Source organism: Phragmites australis, chromosome 3 (genome assembly GCF_958298935.1).
Source record: "Phragmites australis chromosome 3, lpPhrAust1.1, whole genome shotgun sequence".
NCBI lineage: Eukaryota > Viridiplantae > Streptophyta > Magnoliopsida > Poales > Poaceae > Phragmites > Phragmites australis.
In genome coordinates, this window is record NC_084923.1 from 46,303,100 (window position 1) to 46,327,396 (window position 24,297).

At 43.8% G+C, this 24,297-nt stretch overlaps 2 protein-coding genes across 2 annotated transcripts; one reads left to right on the forward strand and one right to left on the reverse strand.

The window, feature by feature from the left end:
* The first annotated feature begins 8,873 nt into the window (after nt 1-8,873).
* LOC133911266 (transcription factor JUNGBRUNNEN 1-like) lies at nt 8,874-10,985 on the forward strand. The gene is made up of 3 exons (XM_062353465.1): nt 8,874-9,401; nt 9,633-9,937; nt 10,119-10,985. Exons 1-3 carry the CDS (start codon nt 9,158-9,160, stop codon nt 10,617-10,619), a joined length of 1,050 nt encoding a protein of 349 aa, XP_062209449.1. The 5' UTR covers nt 8,874-9,157; the 3' UTR covers nt 10,620-10,985.
* A 10,305-nt stretch (nt 10,986-21,290) lies between these two features.
* LOC133911267 (protein JASON-like) lies at nt 21,291-24,010 on the reverse strand. The gene is made up of 7 exons (XM_062353466.1): nt 23,723-24,010; nt 23,516-23,585; nt 23,327-23,415; nt 22,782-22,996; nt 21,966-22,680; nt 21,801-21,883; nt 21,291-21,673 (listed from the first exon to the last, which is right to left on the reverse strand). Exons 1-7 carry the CDS (start codon nt 23,837-23,839, stop codon nt 21,562-21,564), a joined length of 1,401 nt encoding a protein of 466 aa, XP_062209450.1. The 5' UTR covers nt 23,840-24,010; the 3' UTR covers nt 21,291-21,561.
* Between the last annotated feature and the right edge of the window lie 287 nt (nt 24,011-24,297).

Consider the following 24,297-nt stretch of genomic DNA (forward strand, 5'->3'; position numbering starts at 1 on the left):
ATTGTATGAACTCTCTTCAGTAAGTGTACTCTGAATTTTGAAGGAACCTGGAAAGACCGCAGGCGATCTGCATCAACCTTCCAACTCCTCATTTATAACCTTCAAGCGTGTCGAAGCTTCACGTCTCAAGGTGCGGTTTTCTGGCGTACTTTTTTTGAACTGAAGGTAGGAGTTCTGATGATTCAATTAATAGAAGAAAAGTGACCTGAGGTAGCAAGTTAATGCCTTCAAAAGTACGAACATCACAGTCAAATGCAAGGATCATGGAAGCTAAATCACATCTGCAAAGCCCAAATTATCCTCATTCAAAGCCTTCATTAGGTTCAATTTTTGTGTTGGGTCGTGCGGATTATTCTATGTAGACAGTGCCTTGCAAATACACGTAGATAATGAAAGGGGTATATAAGGATGAAAAGTGGCATAGCAATCTTCATGGATTTGCAGAATGATATGTATTTGGAATAATATTCGAAAGTTAAGAATACATGTGTTTGAAAAAGGAGATAGTGGTTTTTTTTTTTTCGGAGGATGAACTCCACAAGCGGGGATCTGGAGGGACCCTTTGAGATTCGGCCGGAGGATGATTCTGAATCTACCTCATACGTGAAATAAATGTAAGTAAATGAGATGCAGGTGGAATGAATGATCGGATGCAGGAGGAAATAAATGCTCAGGGGATTTTAGATAAGTTCGGGCCGCACGGAGCGTAATACTCTACTCCTATATGTATGCTATAAATGCTCATGGAATGCCTCTCTGAGGATCCCTCATGTTACAAGTATGTTTGTCTAAGTCTAGAGCTTCATTAGCTTGTCTCGGTCTTGAAGAAGCCGTTGTCTTCTGTGTGTCTTTTAGGACTCGATCTCCTTTTCAGAGTTGTTCTTCTCCGGGGAGCCCGTCCCTCTTTTATACCTCGTCGGGGCGGGTAGCGTGCTCAGAAAAGATGACGCGAGTTCCAATGCACCATAAATGAAAAGCAACCATCATAGGTTGCAGCTTGATGTTACGGGGAGGGTTGAGAACGCGCCTCCGTCCGGTCTTGTCGTCATCATCCCGCTTTTCAGCGGGTGCTGCGGGGAGGGCCCGCCGGGCAGCCACCGGCAACCCCGCGTGCACGTCCAATATGCCTCGATCCCTGCAACGTTATCCTGAGACGCGCTGAATGATGCGCGATGGGACCCGCCGCATTAAATGTCTCCACGCCTCCCTTCCAGGCAGTGGCAGGGACTGACAGCAGGTGTGGGAGGAGTGGTTGGAAGTGACAGGCCACGCACCCTCTTAAATGCAGCATCGGACCTCTCACCAAATGACACCTCGCCGCTAAGCCCTTGTGGAGACCACCGACGAAAGACTTCTCAGGTCCTCGGGGAACTATGAGTGCTCGGGGACTACTGTTCATAGTCCCGAGCACTCTCTCCCGGATATTCCTTTTCTTGGTCCTCGGGGAACTCAGGTACTCGGGGACCACTGTTCATGATCCCGAGCGTCCTCTCCCGGAACTGTGTCTGCTCGGGTCATCGGGAAACTCGGGTGCTCGGGGACCACTGTTCATGGCCCCGAGCGCCCTCTCCCGGAACTTGGTCTTCTCAGGTAGGGGTGGAAATGGATGGCTGTGTATCCGAATTATCTGATATCCTTATCCGTTAAAATATGAATATGGATATCCATATCCGTATTCGTTTGTGAAATGGATACTAAAATGGATACATCCAAATTCGTTTATGGAGATTTAGATTCAAATGTGGATATCCGAATTCGAGATATATCTGATTCGTATCCGTATCCGCCAACCAGGGAACCAAATTTTGCTAAAGTTTTAGAAATTTTAGAGGTAAGCGAAATTCTGGCCCAATCAAATTGGAACAAATTTCAGTCAAATTTGATCAAATTCCAGTCAAATTTGGTCAAAAGTTTAAATTTTCGACATGAATTTCGAACCAAATTTCTAAAATTCTATCCCAATCAAATTAGAATAAATTTTAGTCAAGTTTTACCAAATTTCATTCAAATTTTATCAAAAATTTAAATTCCAAACATGAATTTCGAAGATTGAGTAGATATCCGAATGCGAATTCGAATTCGGACTATCCATTTTGTATTCGCATCCGAGAGTATCCGGATCTGTATTCGCATTCGAATTAAAATGTGGTAAATCGTACTATTCGAATTCGATTCCATGCGTATTCAATCCATTTCCACCCCTATTCTCGGGCCATCGGGGAACTCAGGTGCTCGGGGACCACTGTTCATAACCACGAGCACGCTCTCCTGGAACTTGATCTTCTCGGACCTCGGGGAGATAATCTCTAAGGGAAGGCGCCACGTGGCACTCTGCTATCCTGACCTCGAGACTCGGGGACCCCTAGTTCCTATGTCATCGACAGGAGGTATCACTATATCGAAATCAATTCATAATTCTCATTTTCATAGTGTCAATAGTCGTTATCACTATAGAGTAGGAGACATACTTCACACATAAGGTTTGCATTAGCTTCATTAACTAACATCGCTATGAAAGAACCCGTAAAGACCGCAAGCGACTCATTCAACTCCTTGAATAATGTTGACGTGCGCCGAAGCTTCTGATGACAGATTGATTTCATAATTCATAGCATAGTTCTTCTAAGGTGAAGAGTAACGCCTAATAGCAAGCTGGTTGGTTAATGAATCTTTGATTCACATTTCAATAGGAGCTGCACAAATATGAAGTGATTGCAGTTGTTGTCATTAGTTGGAAATCCGAAGGAGATACAATTTATAAACAATATCAAAGCTCCAGTTTCTGCAGTAATTTGCATGCAACTAAGGAACAAGCCGTAGCTTGGATCAATTTCAGGACCGATTCAAGAAATGCTGATACTCGTCATGTTGAATTTTTTACTTTTCATCAGGTCCGAAGAAGTAGACCTTTTATCAGGTTAATCCCAAGACCGGATCACAACAGCTTTGTCCTGGATGAAATGGTCAAAGTAACTATACGCCATATAGTGAATTGGAGCTAGATCAATTCTTTATTCACCGTTTCACCATATCAAAGCTAACCTACCAGGGATAAATCATCTTCTCCTGGAAGTCCAAAATTGACAGTAGCACAAAGTCTTATGGTACAAACATTCAACTCTTGCCATTTTCCAGTCAAATGTAGAACTATTCTAAGGTCAGCTATCATTGCTTCTCATAAATACTGGCTACCATCTGTCCTTGGGACCAGCAGAAGAAAATGCCAACAAAGTGGCCCTTCCTCTTGGGCTGCATTTCTTCTAGCTACTGTACTTAGGACGACTGCGCAGCCTCGCAAGAAACAAGGAGACAGAACGTGCACGATGCAATAAAGGTCGTATTCAGAATTGAGCTAAAGCAGACCTGAAAACAGTCTGATAGTAATCTGATATTCACTTGGCTTTGCTGTTGCAAGAACTGCAGATTGAAAGTTACAGGCCAGCTTGAAAGGAATAACCCTTTCGTTCTCTGAACTATGAATGGATGCTTCTTCCTCTGTACTACGAGTGCGATGGTTCGACCTAATAAACTGTGGCTGCTTGACTTTCACATCAAATTGTGCCCAAGATATTGTTTCCTGTACAGGATTAAGTTCAGATGTTATGTATGCTATTGGTGTTTTCTTTGCAGCATTTGTTTCTTGTGGCCCCTAATATTGAGATTCCGCAATTCTGGCTAGAGGCAAGCATGATCAAACATATGTTTTGAACCATTCCAAGTCCAATCAGTAACAATTGTCAAGGTTCATCTTGACAATGTTAGTTGTATCTGCTGTTGCGAAGACTACCATTGTCCAGGAATTATCAGGTACAAAAAGTCGATATTTGTTTGCGTCTGTGTTGAGAATTTTGGGTATGCATTTTCAGCTTGTTTGTTATATGTTGGTTGGGCGGAAAGGTTTTAAAGGTTGATACACCAGTGTGGTGATGACTAAAGTGAAGAGCGATTCAACTAGTACTGCTGCATACCTGTGGTTCAGAATTCAAACAATACGCTGGTCTTTCTGACTAAACAGGCTTCATGGAATTCCACAAGTAGTAGAATATTTACCATGTCTAACTTCCACAAAAATAATTGCCGGATTATTTACTAAGTGGATTTTACTATCCAGATGGCCTTTCAATAGTAATAGGCTAGATTTCTTCTCCAACAACCGCGTATTGAACTTCTGTAATTATTTGTCATTTTGTCCTGACAAATCTTGTCCATTTTGTCCCGACAAATCTTCTCCCTAAATCGTTGGAATATAAATTTCAATGTTTACCAAACTCTTGATTACATAAAATAATAGCGGATAATAATCAACGTGCCAAAGATAAAAAAATATTTCTTCCATTTTGGATCACTTGAATTCTTGTTGGAGTTAAGTATGCAATCCACCGTAAATACTCTGAAATCTCTGACATAGTCCAAAAGTACACGCTACTCCGCAAAAGGAAACCAAAAAAAAAAAAAAAATGCTTCAAACCTGACTTCCTTTTTTCCCACTTGGAATCCATCTCTATTACGTTTGTTAGGTATACTGTATACATAGATCTAGTTGGATAGATAGCAAAAGAATATGAGGGATACAAGTTAACTTAAGTCTTAAGACTGGATTTAGCAGCCAAGGTGGGCGGAAATGAAACCCAATTTTCTACGAAGAATACAACATTGAAAACCTTCGTAGATCCATCATTTTCGCTAAACATGACTAATAAAATATAAATTTATTGTTTACCTTAAGAACATGTATAATGAGATGTTTAGAGAATGTGCTTATGGAAAAATGATTTTTTTCTCAACTACAGTAGCACAAATATTTAGACGGAGGACAATGTGCTTACTTAAATATCATTGTTTATATTAGTACCTAGCTATAAACCCCTAACATTGGTCAGCCCTAAGGAAATCACAAGTGGGAATGTGTGAGGGAGTTTATACTTTGTTTGTCATTAGTCAAATATGAATTAAGCAAGCCAAGCTCCTTTCTAATACAGGTGTTCATTCGATTTTGGTTTATCCTTCATCTCTTCTTCCTTGTGATAGCATGAGGTGACTTGAACGTTCATTGTACGATTATTCACAATATTTACAGCAAATATATGATGTAATCAATAGTAAGTGGTTTGACTCTGATTGCTGGCAGTTTGACTCCGATTGTTTGACAAATGTTAGAATCAAGTACAAAACTACACAAACCATAGAATTATGTCATTCCAAAATAAATGACACCTTGTGTTATCCTTTTCTCCTGTGCCAACTTTCTCTTCTGAAGTAGAGCATCCAATTCAATGTCCTTCTCTTGACTAGCGAGCCGTTCAAAGTCTCAGCCAGGTACCTTATTTTCTCGAAAGTTTCATAGGGGATGAAGCTTCTGAAAACAGAAAGCTGAAATATCTAAAGAACAAAGACTTTAGTCTTGTTGCAAAGTGATGTGATATTTAATTCTTTGGTGCAGTGTTGGTACTATGCTAGTTGTAGCATGTTAATAGGGACATCAGGAAACGGAACCATATTGCTTAGCTAGTGTCCATGGGAACGCTAGAGATTCCGAGCTCCCAATTGGCTGCTCTTTTGTCTTAAAAGAAAGGTTGTCCATCCGAAGAAGCAAACGGATATCACGCACAACTGTCGGCTAGTAAAAAGCTTACATCATGCATGCTTGCATATCAGTCAATGGGATTTACCTTTTGTTTTTTTTAATGAACAATTGTGTGGTTCAGGTGTCACAATTTTGCTACCTTCAATCCTATCAAATTTTTTTTTCACGAATACGCAGGAGAGCTACGTATCTTTGTATTAAACGAAAAGCGAAATAAAATAATTTTACAATACGCAGGTGTCACAACTTTGACCATCGATGACTTTTTCTATGTTTATAATGATAATAAATAATAAAATTATGATGATATATAATTACTTTAAATGATGTATATATTAATTTTGTTCTCATGTGATACTTTGACATATAAAGTTTTGCAAGTTTGATCGTAGGCATTTAGGAAGACATATGTTTAAGACGGAAGGCAGTATCACAAGCTAAGGTACAATAAAAAAAATTCTTAATTCATAGGAGTGCTCTGTATCTTTGTTCTGATGTTAGCCTCTGAAAACCATATGCCTATCGATATTTGAGAATATTTGTAGCTAATACTTTTTATGACCGTACTTACCCAACTGTCAGGAATAGCTCAAACCGTCAGGAAAAAAAACTGATTTGAGGTAGGGAAGGTAAGGCATTTCAAAAAATTAAGTGATGAGAGGAGCAATCATGATTTTATTAAAAGAAGAGGCGTGTAAAACTATTGTGGAGTGTCAAGAATTTATGTGCTGCTCGTACAATTAGAACAAGAACACTGTAACAAGGTAAAATACTGCAGAAGTCGATTAGACATTCCATTTATTTCATTCGCAAAAAAAAGACATTCCATTTGTTTATAAAAAAATGTGAATGAAATGAGTTCATGATATATATTCTGTTTATAGTATGCAAAATTTCTGAACCTACGAAGTCAGTGACTTGATGAAGTGATTAAAGTTTAATAATACGCAAAATCATGTCAAGATTTACCTCTCAAAAGAATATACCAAAATATACCAGCTGCAACTCAGTTTAGCTACAAGACAGAAAACACACGTGTGGATCAGAGTCCTAAATCTGCAATTGTAAGAAAAGTTGACAAAAGATTATCAAGTTGGCTTTCAAAAACCAAAAGATTGTCAAATATTAACTTTCTTAATCCAACCGTTTGCTTGCAGGAAGGCTAGCTAGGGACTAACTAGGGTTTGTGTGGCTGCATGCCAGGGTCCTTTGCACGTGCATTGACGGCTGAGGCCAAGAGGAACTGCATGCAGACGTGGCTGGTGAGTCCGGCCGCCGGTAGGAGCGTAGGAGGCAGAAAGAGATAGAGCAGGAAATTTTATAAAACCTTTTACGGAAAGACTCATACGGTATCTATGTCGTTCTTTTCTGATTTAATTAAGAGGAATAAGAGGGAGGAAGTTTTTCTGTGAGATTGGATCTTATAGAATTTACTTACGGTATGCTGAGCCAGAAAAGATGAGGCTCTTGTTTAGAGTTTGGTCCTTTTCAAAGTTGTAACATTCTTCAGCACAGCCTGTTTGGCCCCCCTTGATTTAAGAGGAAATCTACTTGTTGCTACTGACAAGTAGGGCCATCCTATCAATTGATCGCTGAAATGGATCCTCGATATGTGATGCGATGGAATGCGATTCTTTCCTATGAGAAATTAATTTAATCCAAACATACACGTGTGGTCGATTAGTATTGGCGCATGAAAGAATTAGAGAAGGAAAGCAAATTGCCAAACGCACCGATCCATCTAGATCGTCTCCTGTATATATATAGCAAGGGAAGATTTACATGGTACAAACGGATCTGCGATCCTGAAGGGACGGACGTGCATACATGCACGGCAACTGAATTATGCAGATGCACGGTCACTGCGCCATGCCACGCGATGGATGCGTTCACCACACTACTCCACGTCTTGATTACAGCAGCATATCCATTAACAGCACAATGAGAAACTATTCTAGCTTTTGTAGAGAAATACAAAAGAGAAAACTCCTTATGTGAAATTAGTGAGAACCAGCATCAAGCAGGCTCCAGCGCCAAGCACAGCTTCTAAGGGTCTGTTTGTTTGAGTTTCTGCTTTTGAGATTTTCTGAAAACTGTGTTTTTGACTTGTCTGAAAAGCTGTTTTTGAAAATAGACTGTTGGCTTCTATAATAAATTTTTAGCTTCTCAGCATATAGCTTATCAGAAAAGCACATCTCAGCGAGCTTCTCAGCTTTAGTTCATTTTCCTCAGAAGCAGACTTCTAACTTCTCCAGAACCTATTTATTCTTAATTTTAACTTCTGGCTTCTGCCAGTAACATAAGCAGAAGTAGAAGTAGAAAACAAATAGGACCTAACTACTCCAGTTTTTGCTGATGCATCAGACTCAACATTGGGTGTTCATTTATACGCGACGGCTCATAGAAATTAAGGCTTCATTTGGGTACGGAGGATTTCTAACGAAGAGTTTAGTTCAAATTTAGAGTAAATCTAAAAAAATCTTTGACCAATCTTGTTCTTCTGAATACCACGGTAAGAGAGAAATGCCTGTGCTGTACATCCTGAACCGTAGTACAGAGAATCCGCGGGCCATAGATTCAGCTGCAGCATGCTAGAGGTAAGATAAAATTGCCATCATTCACGTTGGGCACCTTCTCGAAGATACATGCGTACGTGCTACCGTTTTGTGGCGCTCTACTGTCAACGACCATTTTTCCACTCCAAAGTCCTACATGATTCGTCAATTGCAGTATGATGACTTCTCTCTCAGAAAAATCGTGCAAAATGAGTTACTAAAATGCTTGGTTTCTTTTTTCTTTTTCTCAGTGATATGCAGCTCGTGTTCAGATTCAACTCAATTTTAAACTGAATCGGAAACAGTACGGTCCGTCCTTAAGTTGGTACTAAGCACATGCATCATAACAAAACCTCTCTCTCTCTCTCTCTCTCTCTCTCTCTCTCTCTCTCTCTCTCTCTCTCTCTCTCTCTCCTGTGAACTGACAAGTGTCCAACCTTTACACTAAACCACAAACTTTGTGTTGTAATCTGTAAATATTGATTTTTTGTCTTCAACAGGAACTGAGTCAAACTATGAGCTCAGCCCCTTTTGATTTCTAAGCAACCGTACACCAAATGACTTGGACGTGGCAAATCTACCGGTGCATGGCTACCGTTCTGCGGCGCCAAGTTGCACGTAGCTTTATTTCGCACACAAACCACAATCAGCTGGTGCAAGTTAAGTAACAGAGGCTACAGTAACGAAGTACCAACAGTAGCTGCTGCTTCTGAGGATTCGTCAAGATGGTGAGAGAATTCAAACCTAGTGGCTTGGACCAAATTTTAATGCCACCCCAGCCCCTTTGTGGCCATGTCCTCCTTTATAAGCCATGGATCGGAAGCCCTCCTAATCCACGAAGGAGTATGAACCACAACTAACTTCTCCATCTCTTTGAAGATTGCATCAAGAGGAAACATATATCGAAGCATCAAACCTACATCGAGTCTCTCGATTTCTTCGGGGCAAAATATATACACAAGAAGGCAAGAAAGGCAAGCAGGAGGCAGTAGTAGAGATATATATCAGGTAGGAGATCATGGTTGCCAAGGAGGAGGCAAGGGAAGCAATAAGCATGGACAAGGTGAAGAGAGACGGAGAGGCTCTGATCGCCGCTGGAGACGAGGAGGAAGACGACGTGGTGCTCCCGGGGTTCCGGTTCCACCCGACCGACGAGGAGCTCGTCACGTTCTACCTCCAGCGGAAGGTGGCGAGGAAGCCGCTCAGCATAGAGATCATCAAGGAGATGGACATCTACAAGCATGATCCATGGGACCTCCCTAGTAAGTGTGCACACACGTTAGTACGCTACTCCATCTTTGTTCTTAGTTTACTTATGCATGGAACATCTCATTTTTGCAAAGAATCTAAATTACTCATGAATTGAACTCAACTAAAATTTAGAATGATTGCAATAATTCATGCATCATAGAGACTAATAATGGGTTCATGAATAATTCGTGTTGAAGCTTATGTATGCAATTAAATTGAAATTGCAAATCGATAATATCCAGAGGCGAGCACGGTTGGTGGAGAGAAGGAGTGGTACTTCTTCTGCCTGAGAGGAAGGAAGTACCGGAACAGCATCAGGCCTAACAGGGTCACCGGCTCCGGGTTCTGGAAGGCGACGGGCATCGACCGGTCGATCTACTCAGCCACCGCCGCCGCAAACTCCGGCGAGTCGATTGGGCTCAAGAAGTCCCTCGTGTACTACCGCGGCAGCGCCGGCAAGGGCACCAAGACCGACTGGATGATGCACGAGTTCCGCCTCCCGCCGGCCGCCGCCGCTACAAACGCCTCCCCAAGCATGCAAGAAGCAGTAAGCTCCATGCTCATGTATACTCCGTTTCCACCAATTCACGGTGCATTTCCAAGCATGCAATGCCACCACCAGGAGACCAGTATTGATCCCCAAGCGTGTGAAAGCACAAGTCACGGTGCACTACGCACACGTGTGGACATGACATATTGACATGGTGCTCGTGTGTCTGAAAATGCAGGAGGTGTGGACCATCTGCAGGATCTTCAAGAGGAACATCACCTACAAGAGGCAGCAGCAGCAGCAGCCGCAGCAGATGTGGAGACCGGCGGCGGCGGCGGCCAGCAACGCTCTGCCACCGGCCGACTCGAGCTCCAACACGGGGAGCTTCGAATCCGACGGTGGGGACGAGTACATGAACTGCCTGCCGGCCACTGCTCCGGGCATGTCCCAACTCCACCATGTCGGTAATCAGGTGAACATGCTGTACGGCGGCGGCAGCTGCTTCTTCAAGGAGAGCGTGCACGGCCACCAGTATCAGGGGCAATGGTTGAACTCCCTACCTGTGCCGGCACCGGAGCAGAAACCACAGCTGGGCCCGTCGGCGATGTCCATTGCGTTCCATCAGAATGATCAGAGCGTTGCCGCAATCGATTGCTACAAAGACGGGTACTGGGACGAGATTGCAAGGCTTATGGAGGTCAATGACCCAACAGCATTTTATGATTGTAGATATGCTTGATCGATAGGGAAGTGCCTAGCTTCGTTTTCAGAGTTCAGACTTCAGTGTAGATGCTAGATACGCAGATATCGCCGACAAAAGGAACCCAGTGTGTGGGAGACTGACATGAAGGGCCCTCTCCACAGAGGCCGCTAGTCAGTTAGATTTTGCCGGCAGCATGCCCCCAACCCCACCCTTCTGTTTCTTTTTCCTGCTGATAAGGTATTCTTATATATACAGCATGTGTTGTGTTGCGTTGTGTTGTGTTGTGATCAATGTATGAGTTGTGTCTTGTGTGTGCACTGGCTAGATATGAGTAACAAAATAAATATATGTTGGAGCCTAGTTCATGATTCATGATTTTGAGTTCCATCAACCATTTGTGAAGCCTCCTCCTGTTCAGCTCAGACTGATATATGATCAACATCTTCTTCTTCTTTTGCGAATGCATTATCGACATCTTGTTATCGACTCAACATTGTCTGGTGAACGCCACAGGGTGTGGCCGCGCCCACCCGGTTCGATTCCCGGGTGTCACTAATATAAGTCCCGGAAAAGGGAGCCCGGTTCTTAAATAAAAACTTAGCTATAATTTTGGGCAAACAACTGAAAGACTACAGCTCAAGTATTTGGCCTCATAAAGCATATTGAAACCTACATGTCCTTGTTACTTTCAGAGATAAGTGAGCTGAAACAGACACCCAGGACATACATTTTGTCACTTCTAGATTGATCTCATGCCCACAAGCCATTCAAAGCTGAGCACATGATACAGATGCACTCGACCATGCGTGCTTGAGTGAGCAATTTAGACATTTTGATCAGATACAGATTTGTCATTTGTGGACAATTATATCATCTGTGATTTTAATCGCATAAACAAACCATGGATCATTTTCAATGTTTCTTGTGCTGACCCCCTAGTTTGACCTTGCCAGCACCCTACAGGGGATCAAATGAATTGCTCCCAAGTTGATGCTGCTATTCAATGTTTCTGAATCACGTGAAAAATGATAGGGACTCAAATTTACATGTGAATCGATCCACACAAAACTATAAGAAATCTTGCTTAGGTCACTGACATGAACAGTTACTAGAAAAGAGTGTATAACACCATTCTGGAGGCTGAAGTGACTTCCTAGCTGACAAAACAGCCGCCTTCAAATTCAACAGACAGTAACAGCAATACCTCGTGAAGGAAATATTCTGCAAAATGAAACATTGTCCCTATGGTAATTAACCATTGGGATTATAGTATCGATGCCTTGTTATTTAATGCATTTGGTTAATCATGGATACAGACGACCTGATTTTGTGGCTTCTCTGACTAAGGAAGCCACTTTTTTTTTTTTTGTTAAAAGCAAATGACAAATCTGTCAGCAGACAAGGTCGTTTGGTTAATCAAATGACCGAGGTCGAAGTGTTAGACCAGAAACAGTGCAAACCAGCACTACAGAATCAGTCACCAGACAAGGGCAAAGAGGTAAATTTTAAGTGAGCAAAGAAGGCGACAATCAATAGGTAATAATTTCAGGCAGGATGATAAGTACTCATTTCTAGAAGGTGGGTTAGCGTGCTGTTGAGACAACTAGGATAGTAGAATGAAGCATGCCTATCGAGCAATATAAACCACGGCAAGAAAAACAGAACAATAAAATCTGCCAGCAAAATTTGTCAACCTGCACACAACTATATTTGTGTTAAGGGTATAATAATCAAAGGTATTATGTTAATCTTCTAATCTAGGGTTTTTCGCATATACTTTATATATTATCTTATAAAGTTACTGTTAAATATAAGTTGTTATTTCTAACATAGTATTAGAGCTAGGTTAATTTTTCTTTTCTTTTTTGCCGCATCAACTCTTCCCGATCTGTCCATCTCTCTCCCCATCGGTCCGATTCCTGGCCGGATCCTTCTCCTCTCCGGTCGGCTTCGCCTCTTCCGCGACCGGATCCGGCTCTCCCCCACCAGATCCACTTCTACCTCGCGCTAGTCGGCTCCGTCCCATGTTGAATCCACCACCCTGGCGTCGACGATAGCTCCTGCGCTAGGCCACCTCGGCCCTAGCCCCACCCCTGCACCGCCCGCCCGTGTGTTCCTCGCCACAGCTGCCGCAAGGACCCCACCGCCCCGCCACCGGAGCGCAATGGCGTGGACATGGACCTTGGCACCCTAAACAGCGGCATGAACGTCTCCCACAGCCATGCGTGCATCTTCTACAACTTCGCAAGCCGCCGCTACGCGCTCGAAGTGCTCGACAAGAGCGGCTGCCTCGTCGAGAGCGTGCACCATGTGCCTTGGGGCACACTCATGAAGCTCAACTCCCAGGACCTCCTCCACGTGGGGGACATGTAGTTCTACTTCCTCCTCCCCTCCCGCTCCATCGTCCCTTGCGCGGTGCTCCCGTCGCCTCCTTCTGATCTCAGCAAGTTATGCGAGGTATGAGGTCCCTCCCACTTATTGGAATTGTTGAAAGCATTCTGCATAGAATTTACAGATATTTCATTGATTGCTATGCAGCTGCTTCAAAGGTAATGACAGATAAACGTATGCTGTATGGATCGATGTTGTGTGACTACATGAAGAAGGCCACAAAGAAGGCACATATGCACCGCGCAAATCAGGAGGGAACTGCATAGCACATGTTCAATGTCTTATGCCGGGATAAGTAGGGGTGGCAGACGTGAGCGCCATGTTCAAGAGTGCGTGCTTAGAAATAGAGCATGCATCTGTACATGTCAGAAACCACAATTGGTGTACATGCCATGTACACACATCATAGCTACATGTGAGGAATCCAATATGCTGCCCCAACAATATGTTTCATGCTACTTTATGAAGGATCAAATATTGAAGATATGGAATCATGAGCTTTATAGCTACGACATTGTTGACACATTTACAAGTGATCCAGGTCCCGCGTGAATGTACGTGGTAGACAAAGAGAAGATGAAGTACACACCGGGACGTCGACAAAATCGGTGGATTCAGAATGATATGGATGATTCTGAGGCAGGTCCAAGGGTGAAGCGATGCAACACGTGTGATGAAAATGGTCACACATACAAAAACTATCCAAAAAATGCAACTGTTGTGTAGATGGGGTCATGATGGTGGTCAAGTGTGAATGTGTTCAGTGTATCTCGATTTTATATTTGTAAGTTGATCGCCTTACCTATGTACGTTGTATTTGGACATTACATTTCTATTTGATTGTGTACATATATGTTGTAATCTGTTCATGTAACTGTGTATATCTGTATGTTATATGTTGTTCACGTACTGTGTGTATATGTATGATACATTTTGTTTAAATTTTATTTCAATGCAGATATAACGCACCCACCGATCCCTGAGCTTCTTGACCCTGCAGTGGACAAGAAGCACCGTAGCTTCTTGTTTGTCGTTCACCAGACGGAGTTAGAAGTTTTTCGACCACATGGACCCGAGGAGTTACGATCAATCGACGATCATTGGAAGCATCGGTATGTCGTGAGTTAGTTGCGTATGTTCCTGATCATTTATTTATTGCATGTCCAACATTAAGTTATTATTCCAAATGGTATAGGTTGGAAGCATTTAGAGTCATACTGCTGTGTCGTTTGGTGGAGGCACGAGCGACAGAGAACCTTGAGGCAACTGCGAGGCGATTCTATTTTGACCGCTCGTTAATCGCTGCATTGATCGATAGGTGGAGGCCTGAGACCCACACTTTACACCTCCCCTGTAGCGAGATGGCTCCGATGTTGCAGGATGTAGCCTACCTATTAGGCTTACCTTGCGCTGAAGCCGTCGTTGGAGTCATCGACGTGGATGCAAACTGGATGAACGTCATGCTAGCACGGTTCGCCCCAGTTCAGCGGACGGACGACACACCCACCTACATGCCCGAGTTCCTGTCGGATCCGCGAGGGCCAATGAAGAAGTGGATCCTACAGTTCCAGGTACCTTGCAATTTACCTTCCCATTTACTTTACAATTTTCAAGATATTTTACTCATCATAATTTGCATCACTTCAAGCCTGCATACATCCACCCGGAAGCAAGTGTGTACTCGATCGCGAGACACTTGGAGGCCTACCTGTTTTGGTTGTTCGGCTGGGTTATGTTCACTAGTACCCAAGGCCACCTAGTATCGAAGACCCTTCTTTCGTACGCGAGGGATCGCAGATGCGAAGCCCAATGATATCCCCCAGTTCAGCTGGGCCTCCGCTATCCTGGCGGTGACGTATCGGGCCTTGTGCGGTGCGTGCACGAAGAAGCCTGTAACACCCTGAGTTGAGCATGTTAATTAGTTACAAGATTCACTCCAAATTAAAAAAAATTAGGATTAATTGGGCTAACTATGGGTTAAGAGAATAGGTAAGTGGATGTATATATACCAGTATATATGTACATTCATATCTATAAGTTGCTTAGGTAATTCGAAGTGCACTAGAATCAAATTTAAAATATTCTCTACATTAAGTTGGTTCATATGCATTAGTTTGAGATTTCTTGATTCTTATGTGAAGGTTTGAAATTGAATGTCTCTCAATTTCAAAACCTACTCTTAGATTCTTTTCGGCTCCAATCCAAATTGAATTCAAATCCTTTGTTTCAAATCCTTCCCCCAAAGATCTTATTCTAAATTCAAATCAAAGTTCAAATATTCCAAATTGAGTTGATCTTAATCCCAAGTCAACTTCAAATTCAAAATATTCCATTTTGAATTTATTTTCCCAAAATCCCTCCCTCTCTCTTTTCTTTTTTTTTTTCTCTCTTTTCCTTTTCTCCTTCTCTTTTTCACCCCGGGCTGAATTTCCTCCTCCTCCTTCTTTTCCAGCCCACGGATTCGGCCCACTTCTTTCCCCCCTCTTCTCCTACGCCTTCAGCCCATTCACGCGCGCGCCAGCGAAATCGGCCCACGCCACCGCGTTGTCGGCCCAGCCATGCGTTCACGCGCGGCACGCCCGCGCCCCGCCATCGCTGGCCGTCCATGCGTCGCCAATCCAACGGCTCATTTCTCCCCCTCTCCCTTCCTTCTCCCTTCCAGCGCGATGAAGACTTCGCCGCCGTCGTACCTCCGGGGAAATATCCCGCGCGCGAGCCGACCAGCCTCCGCTTCCTCGCTCTCTCTCCTTCACGCCCTCTCTCCTCCCATGCCCTAGACGCACGACTTTTGCAACCCACCCATGCTTGGTCGGCGCAGTCGGCCCATGCCCTGGAGAAAAAGGTGGGCGCCGGCCGCCACCTTACCGCCGACGTCCTCGTGATGCCAGCCCGCACGCACCACCTCCGTGCTCTCCCCCCTCTCTATAAATAGCGGTCCCGTATATATATATATATCTCTCTCTCTTCTTCTTCTTCTCTTCCCACCCTGCCACATCACAGCCGCCATCACCATTATCGTTGCCGCACCCCTTTTGTCGCCTGTCTGTCGACGACGTACTGCCAGGGAATACCGGTGAGCCATCACCGACCTCATGACATCGTCCAATCGCCGGGAGCCTAACGGGAAACCGTCCGTGCCGATCCGCCACCTCACCGTCGCCGCCTCTTCGACGAGTTGCCGGCCGCCGACTCGCTTCTCCTCGTTCTTGAGCTCGGTGAGCTTCCTGGTTCCCCTAACAACCCCCCTAGATAGCATGTAGGTGACTCTTGAGCTCCCTTCTTGCTTATCGTCATGCGCCACCGCCCGATTGCCGCGCGCCGCCGTGCAAACATTGCCGTCAACGTGCTTGTGCACTTTGTGTGGTCACCGACCGTCGTGCCATGTGCTCTAGAGGCGTTAGGCCTCTTTCCAGTGCCGGATTGGCCCCTCCCCGTGTGGGGGAGGTGTTGTCTAGTCGCACTGCGCCGCTGTTTCCTCTTCGGCGATGAGCTGGCGTCATCTTCGCCGCAGGCCGACGACGAGACGCCCCCTGTTGAGTCTGTCGTATCACGTAGAAGGCCGGCGTCTGCTCATCGTCGTGAAACTCCGGCGAAAATCCAACCCCAGCGACCTTTCCGGCGATGCCCGCCGAGATTTCTCGCCGCTGGCTGAATCTTTCCCCTCTTCTCCGCCACGTGCTCGCGCACGCACAAAACCAGGCTGCGACTCCATCTGGCTCGGCCCAGCCACCGGCCTCGCCGACCCAGTTGCCAGACGGGTCGCTTGGTAGGCCGGCCTGCCTCCGCGGCCCGTTAGCCAGGCAGCCCAAAACCCAAACGGGCCTGCACAGTGCGGGCCCAGCACTGTGCAGCCCAGCTCGTCCAAACCCGAACCCGGCCCATCCAGGCCCAATCTCGGCCCGATAGACTATTGTTCATGTGGGTCAAAAGTTATTGTTCACGTAGGCCCCACTATGAATAGTGCCATTTCTTAATTTCTCAATTTAAATTCTGATTAAATTTTTCAGGATCCATAACTCTTCCGTTCTGACTCTGATTTCGGTGATTCTTTCGCTGAAATTCATCTAAAATTGAGATCTACTCATCTGTCACATTGTGGTGTCCATTAGGGCTCATTTGACTTTCCATTTGGAGTTTAATTGATTCTTCTTTAATATCACCGTTATTATCGTAGTCGCGATTTTAGAGCAACTCGAGTTCTGCAAGTGATGTGCCGGAAGTATCCGGAGTGAGGAGGATCCCGATTACAATCAAGACTTCGAAGAAAATTCCGAAGAAGACAAGTCCTATTTCCTTGATCATATTGAAACTATGTTTTCAAATAATATACATGATCAACTAAAACCGGACTTATTATCGCATGTGTTATATATTGCGTTTTCTTTCAAACTACCCGTAGTAGTTAATCCTATCAACACTGTTATGCCTTACATGTCATTATCCAGAGTACATATCACCCTAGGAATACCTATTGTTAAATATATTAACAATAGACGACGCTTTGATGTCTAGCATGCTTAGAATGGAATACGTCTCCTCGGAGACGTCACTTTTGAAAACACTCCTCTTTGGAGGCAAGAGTTACAGTTATCAATAACAAGTCATATACTATGCCTCCTTGATGGTTGTGAATTCCATGATAGTCATGAAATCCTTGATGCCATGTGGGACATGGAAGGTGATGTGTAAAAATAGGTGAAAACTGTTTTGGCGCAGGCAGGTAGAGTGGTCCTTCAGGGAGGATACTCTTGGGGGTCTTGAGTTACATGATGGTATTCATTACCCATGAAGATGTCTAGCCCGGCCGCTTAAGGACCGAGTCATTTCGCCGCCATGCCTTAGCAACCCTGTGCAACCATACGTCCTGTATGGGCAAGACTTGACTTTTCCTTCACCGGACTAAGTTGGGCATTGTACCCGGAGGCTGAGAGCAACGAGCAGCTAAGGATCTATCTGTCCCGCTGTTTGGAGGTTTCAGGGACCGACTTAGGCTTAAAAAGAGATGCTAGTCTTCGGAACATGCAGCTCTGGGACTTAGCGTATCTCGTGAAAAAGCCCGGCAGGAAAGGTGTTTGGAGAGTCTCGGTATGATTCGCTCCTCCGCTAGCTACGGTTGGAGACTTAGCATATCGCGTGGGTAAAGCTGTACAACCTCTGCAGAGAGTAAATCTATTCGGATAGCCGTGTCCACGGTCATGGACATGCGAAGGCAGAACCTTTTTAACTAGACTCCAGGTGTGTGAGTTTTGATGAGTGAGTGTGTGGACTAGATATCTGTGTGATGTGGTTCCTGACTCACACCGCCAGAAGCTGTGTGGTACTAGAAGTACACCAGATGTGATAAAAAGGGACTGCGAAGTGAGGTGTAGGCCCTCCCAAGATCGAGAAACCCCAGATACAGCTCGTCACTGATTTTTGAATTACTTAAAATATCTGAAAGTCGATCATAGTTGATACAATTGATAATTTGCATAAACTGCTTTACGCTTAAATCTAAACCGTAAAGCCTATCCTTGAATAAACTCATTTATACATCTATCAACACTTGGAAGTAGTATAGGACTTGCTGAGTACCTTCCGTACTCACTTTTGCTATCATTCAGATAAAGAACCCAATGTTGACTCTGCCGGAGGTGAAGCCGGGGATGAAGATTAGTCTCTAAGGCTGCGTTCGCCCCCTCGCTGCTTGTGGCTTGGGCCTTGCTTCCGTTGTGTATTTTGCTGGCCGCTAGGCCAGGTTTGTAATATTCAGTGCGGTTTGTAAGCCTTTTGTACCCTGAACCTTACTATTTACATATGAAGTTTGACTATGATATTACAACTGTTATACTGTGCGTATCAGCTATGTAATCCAGGGACTGATACATGAGGCACAGGAGATCCCAGTAATGAGGGGTCTTACTGGGCCACAACCCACATTTGTTGGGTGCCCACTCCTGCTGCAGTTGTGGTTGTGCGAGCGATTCGCGATCGAGGAGGAGAACCTGAATAAAGTGTTGTCGAAAGGTGACGATGTGTTCAAGGAGGAGAACCTGAATAAAGTGTTGTCGAAATGGCAGACCATGACCCGATGTCACTGTTTCGCCACGGAGGAATGACGGCGAACGATAAGCTCTATGACCTCCATGGACCTAAAGACACACTTGTCAGAGTCACATCAGATATATATCAGGGTGTGCGAACTAGTTGATATAGCAAAGTATTTAGCAAGCGAGCACACACGATATTTATGCACCCTCAGCAGTACGAGGAGCACATTAAGGTACGTTCATCATTATTACATGTCCCAGCTAATTGTTATGTTGCACTTCTAAGACACATTTATATTCCCGTATGCTCTTTCTTATACTAGGTATTCCCTCGTGATGAAGAGTTGCTGAACAAACCAATCGAGAACTTTTTTAGGTTGCATCTACTATTCGGTGACGGCTGCCTACTCGGATATAACTGGAGACGTAGATGTGGTCATTCGAGACCTTCACGCCATTGTGAAAGAGGCGGTGGTTCGAGCCGCCACGAAAGAGGTGGTTGTTCGACAACAACCAGAAGAGGACGTGCTTCTACCATTTTCGTCACAACCGAAAGGGTTGGTTTCGACGATGATGACTTTGTGCTTACTCCTTAGAGAACTCAACGTTCTTGTGAATTCTCTGATGATGAGGCAGATGACTGGGATCCTAACTTTGATTATATTTCGTATAGACCAGCACCACGTAGACCAAAATCCCCAAAATACGATTACCATTGGATGGAACAGGAGATAAGGCACAGACAGCTTCAAGGATCATTTCGTCCGTAATGTTTATGCTACTAAATGTTGTATTTGTTGAACTCAAGGTGTTTATTAGTAATGTATGTATCTTAGATGTAGCATACATGCTATTAGTAATGTTCAAATTCCATGTACTCATCTCATATACACATTCTATCTAGCATTCAGTGTGGTTTTTTCATTTCACTTACATGTATTTATTCTATCTTCACTTTAATATTTTCTGGGATTTTTATTATTTTTATATTAGATAACTGCTAAAATTTTTGTTACTTTTATAATAAAACTAGGCTAACTGCCCCCTGAGATGGCGGCAAGGGCCCTAACTGCCCTTTTAGAGGGCAATAGGGAGGCTTGGGAGGGCTAGTACGGGCACTAACCGCCCTTTTAGAGGGTGGTAAGGGGAGTGTGGGCCTAACCGCTCTCTGAGAGGATGGTAAGAGGTACTCGTACCACCGTGATATACTAACCATCCACTGAAAGGGTTGCAGCCCTTTGAGAAAGCGGTAGGCGCCTATTTGTGCAAATCTATCCATTATGGGTCTATTTATTTATATATTAATGTTAGAAAATGTAAAAAAAAACTATGCTTTGTTGTGCCAGGGTACTGTGTCTTTGAGACTTCAAGGCTTGCCATTTTGCAATGGCACCTTCAAGGTTGTGAAAGGAAGGCTGTAGCAAAGACGAAGCTCGTGGGGTACTCCTTTTGTGTCACGTATGGGTTGATCCAATTGCTAGATGAGCTTCTTCTAGGCCTGGTGGCATTCGAGCTATCGATATCTTACTTTACACTGTTATTTTTACTTTGTTATCGCCACTGCTGTTGTGCTAGTCATTGTGTGCTACTGCTGCTGTGCTAGGTTTGTGCTACTAGTGCATCTCTGTGTAGTTTTTTTGTCTCCACTGCTAGTATCCTACTACTACCTACTAGTGTCTTAATCTCGTATTAGAGTCATTCTATTGATGTATCTAGTTGTAGTCTTTGATTTTCCGTTATGTCCATACAAATCTTATTCTCTTTGAGTTCGTGTAAACTGTGTGAATCCACATATTCTTTCATCCATTAGTCGATTTCTTTCCTATCGTTATTGATGCAACTTAGCTATCTAGATCTTCCCATAGCTTTAGTGACAACTTCATTTATTGTATTGTTACTCGTCATTGTTGTGTTTACGATTCTTAATCTAGGGTATTCTTATGTCATCTTAGTCTTTCTGTAACTCTAGTGAGAACTTTATTTATTGTCCTTCTATTCATCATCATTTTGTTACGATTCTTGATTAAGATCATTCTTTTGTTGTAATAATCACAACTTTACTCCTATGCTTCGCTTTGCACTTCTTCGACTTAATTCGACAGGATTCCCAAGACTCCACTCTACATATACTTCTTCAACTTAATTTTTAGATGTATAAGTTTTATTTTGTATAAGTTTCTTAATTAGTGTCACCTTTTTCAAATGCAATGTTATTACATACACCTTACATTTAGGGAAGTGTCAATAGTATAATAGTAAAAGGTATTATAGTAATCTCTTAGCCTAGGGTTTCACTTATATACTCTATATATTATCCCATGAGGATACCATTAAATACAATTTGCTATTTCTAGCAATTTGAAATCAACGATGTTGATTTATCTTGAACCGTTAATCTTTAAGAGTTACGTACAAAGCAATCGACAGCTACGTCACACCTGGATACTACGTACTGAATGGCAAAGAGAGAAACATCACTGTGCAAGTGACATCAACCAGGAGGATGGCAGAACACCATCGTACTGAATGCCTCAGCAACTCTTGGTGAACAGAAATTATCATGCATAAGCAGCAGCATATATACGGTTGTCTGTCTGTCCAGATTCAGCGGTATCACTCTCTTCACCTTCGACTCCTAAAAACTGAGTTGTCTGTCCACTGGAGCAGTTCCTATTACAGCATTGGGGGGAAAGTAAGATTAGGCACTTAGGGATTTGGAAAAAACTTATGGAGTAAGATGTACATGTGATTTGTTGATAACAAATGTAATGCATAATTTTAAAGAAAATCTAAAAACCTTTCGGAAAGAAACTTCTCTTCAGATAAAGCCTTCTCAAGCCTCTCCTCAAATGGCGTTGCATGCCAACTCACCTTTTGATCCTGCCCATGTAAGACATTATTCTACGTAAGTCCATTTTACTATAGTGTTAGTAGAAAGCAAGAGAGGGGAGGCAGACTTTACTTCTTTGTATTTATTTGTCGAGTTGGGAATGCCATTTCCATCCCACCACTTAGGAGCAAAATTTTCTGGCTCTTTATCTTTCCAGTGCGCTGCAACCATTCCAATGATAGGCCTATCCTCATCCGTACTCTTAGCTGACTGAGATCTGTCACCTGTCAAGGCCTCATCCCTGAATGGCTTCTTAGGATTTGGAGGCTTCAGCCACTGCGACAAGCTTGGAAGTTCCAGGTCTGAATCATTGTTCTTCAGCAGCTTCTTTCTGGTGGCATGAATAGTTGCCTCAGTGGTCAGAGCCTTCTCCATAGAGGTTGTGTTCGTGCTGTCTCTTATCTTGTTATAGGATGATACAGAACCGTCAGAGCTCTGAAAAAGGGAGCATTCATCAGATATTGATATTTCCATAGAGACCAAATTGTCATTCTTTGCACATTTGGGATCCTCATCTGATTGGTTGGGCTGAAAGAAATCTTCTCTAGATACCCCACATTTTTCAAATTCCTTGGCCGGATTCTGGAGTTGGTATTCATTCTCCACACAAGCCTCAGTATTGTTTTCATTTGTCAACTCGTTCAAGTTAGTTGCATGTGAAGCAGCTGGAGTCAGCTTGATTCCACAGTTCTTCACAGATTCATTATTCACAGCTTCAGCATCTATGATCTTGGTCATAGCTTCAGAACCATGCTGGTTTGATGCATCACACCCCTTCCAGGAAGAACTATAATGATGAAACACAAACATCCAAAGTGTTAAACTGGTTCAGTTGCTAGTTACTAGAGTTAAGTTTCTTCTTCAGCAAAAAGCACAAGGTTAGCATACCTCATTACATCTGGTACAGTGGAGCTCTGATGAGACCTCGAAGGCGTTTCACAATCCTCAACCTCCAGTGCTTCCATGGAATCTACATTATAAGAAATGGCAGGAACCCATCCTGAATGTGTTGCCCTCTGTTGAACTGAATTTGCATCTTCAGGCACTGTTTGGATTTGTTTTGCAGTTTCCAACAATGCACCACAGCTTTTTTGGACAACGGCCTGTTAACACCAGTAAAAAAATCAGTATGTAGCTAAGAATTGAAGATCATACGGCCTATGCGCAAATAACAGTTAACGGATAGAATTCACCAATATATACCTGCTGTGTGTCACTTGATTGCATCACATATAAGTAACTATATATGCGACAAAATATCTCGTATATATTAGCTACAAGCCTACGAGCAACACATGCTACCCCTAGTCATGTAAATTGAGCCGAACTGAAATCACAGGGTACAGGACAGACTACCAAACGCGTGAAAAAACTTAACATGAAAGGTAGAAGGGGATAAGTTAGCATTGAGTCAGATTTCAGAATCGCCGTACCTCGTGCTTGAGCTCCTGATCCACCCTCTTCCTCTCATCGCTCTGGTCGGTCCACGAGCAAGCAAACTGTTCCACCCTCGATCCCTCATCTTCAACCAACAATACACACCAATAACACCACGCATAAATTTCAGGGCCATTAAACAAATTTGAGGGAAGGAAAAACGAACGAGGAAAAAAAATGGTTACCTTCTCGCAGGAACACGACGGAGAGCGCGTTCCTGGACGGCGGCCTCATCCTCCTCCTCCCCCCACCATCCTAATCAAAACAATAAACAAGACCACAAATTAACCAGCCGGGACTCACATCCCCGCAAAACCCAGACCTCATCCACCGCAAACGAAGGAGCGCAGGAGCAACACGCGGTAGATTCCGCGCGATGGAGGAAACGAAACCTTGTGATTCGTCGTCTGGGCCAAGGACGGAGACACGAGCTGGCCGTCGCCGCTGCCCTTCACCTCGCCGCCGCCGCCGCCGGCCATCCGGAAGCAGCCGAACAGGCACCCCGTCATATCCCCCGCTCCTCCCCGCAGGCGGAACCTTGGAGCTGGTTGCGTGGCGCCTCGTGGCAGCCGGGGAGGGGAGGAGGGAAGAGAGACAGGAGACGCGAGGTTTTTGGAGGAGGAGGTGGGAGGGGATGGTTTGAAATTTAAAATGGGGGCGGAGGAGGCGGAGGCGAGGGAAAACAGGGCGAAGTTTGCGGCGGCCAAATAGTCAGCTCAGCTCAGCGCAGCGCCGAGTCGCCGGAGTGCGAGGACGGCCCGGCCCGACCGCGCCCCGGAAAATAATCCTATAATATCTGATATGTGGTATGACTTTGCGAAAAAAAAATTATAAATTTATGATACAGATAAAAAATCATATATAATAAAATAAAAAAATAAATTATTACATATCATACTATAAATCATATTTATACCCTAAATGTACTAAATGTATGAGATCATATCTATAGTATTATTTTCTCGGC

What these genes read in the sequence shown, in the direction of transcription:
- LOC133911267 (XM_062353466.1), bottom strand. Translation starts at nt 23,839, where the DNA reads ATGACGGGGTGCCTGTTCGGCTGCTTCCGGATGGCCGGCGGCGGCGGC. An exon ending in CGTCGTGTTCCTGCGAGAAG is followed by an intron (nt 23,416 to 23,515) that starts GTAACCATTTTT and finishes TGTTGGTTGAAG; the next exon opens with ATGAGGGATCGAGGGTGGAA. An exon ending in ATCAGGAGCTCAAGCACGAG is followed by an intron (nt 22,997 to 23,326) that starts GTACGGCGATTC and finishes TGGTGTTAACAG; the next exon opens with GCCGTTGTCCAAAAAAGCTG.
- LOC133911266 (XM_062353465.1), top strand. Translation starts at nt 9,158, where the DNA reads ATGGTTGCCAAGGAGGAGGCAAGGGAAGCAATAAGCATGGACAAGGTG. An exon ending in TGATCCATGGGACCTCCCTA is followed by an intron (nt 9,402 to 9,632) that starts GTAAGTGTGCAC and finishes GATAATATCCAG; the next exon opens with AGGCGAGCACGGTTGGTGGA. An exon ending in CCCCAAGCATGCAAGAAGCA is followed by an intron (nt 9,938 to 10,118) that starts GTAAGCTCCATG and finishes CTGAAAATGCAG; the next exon opens with GAGGTGTGGACCATCTGCAG.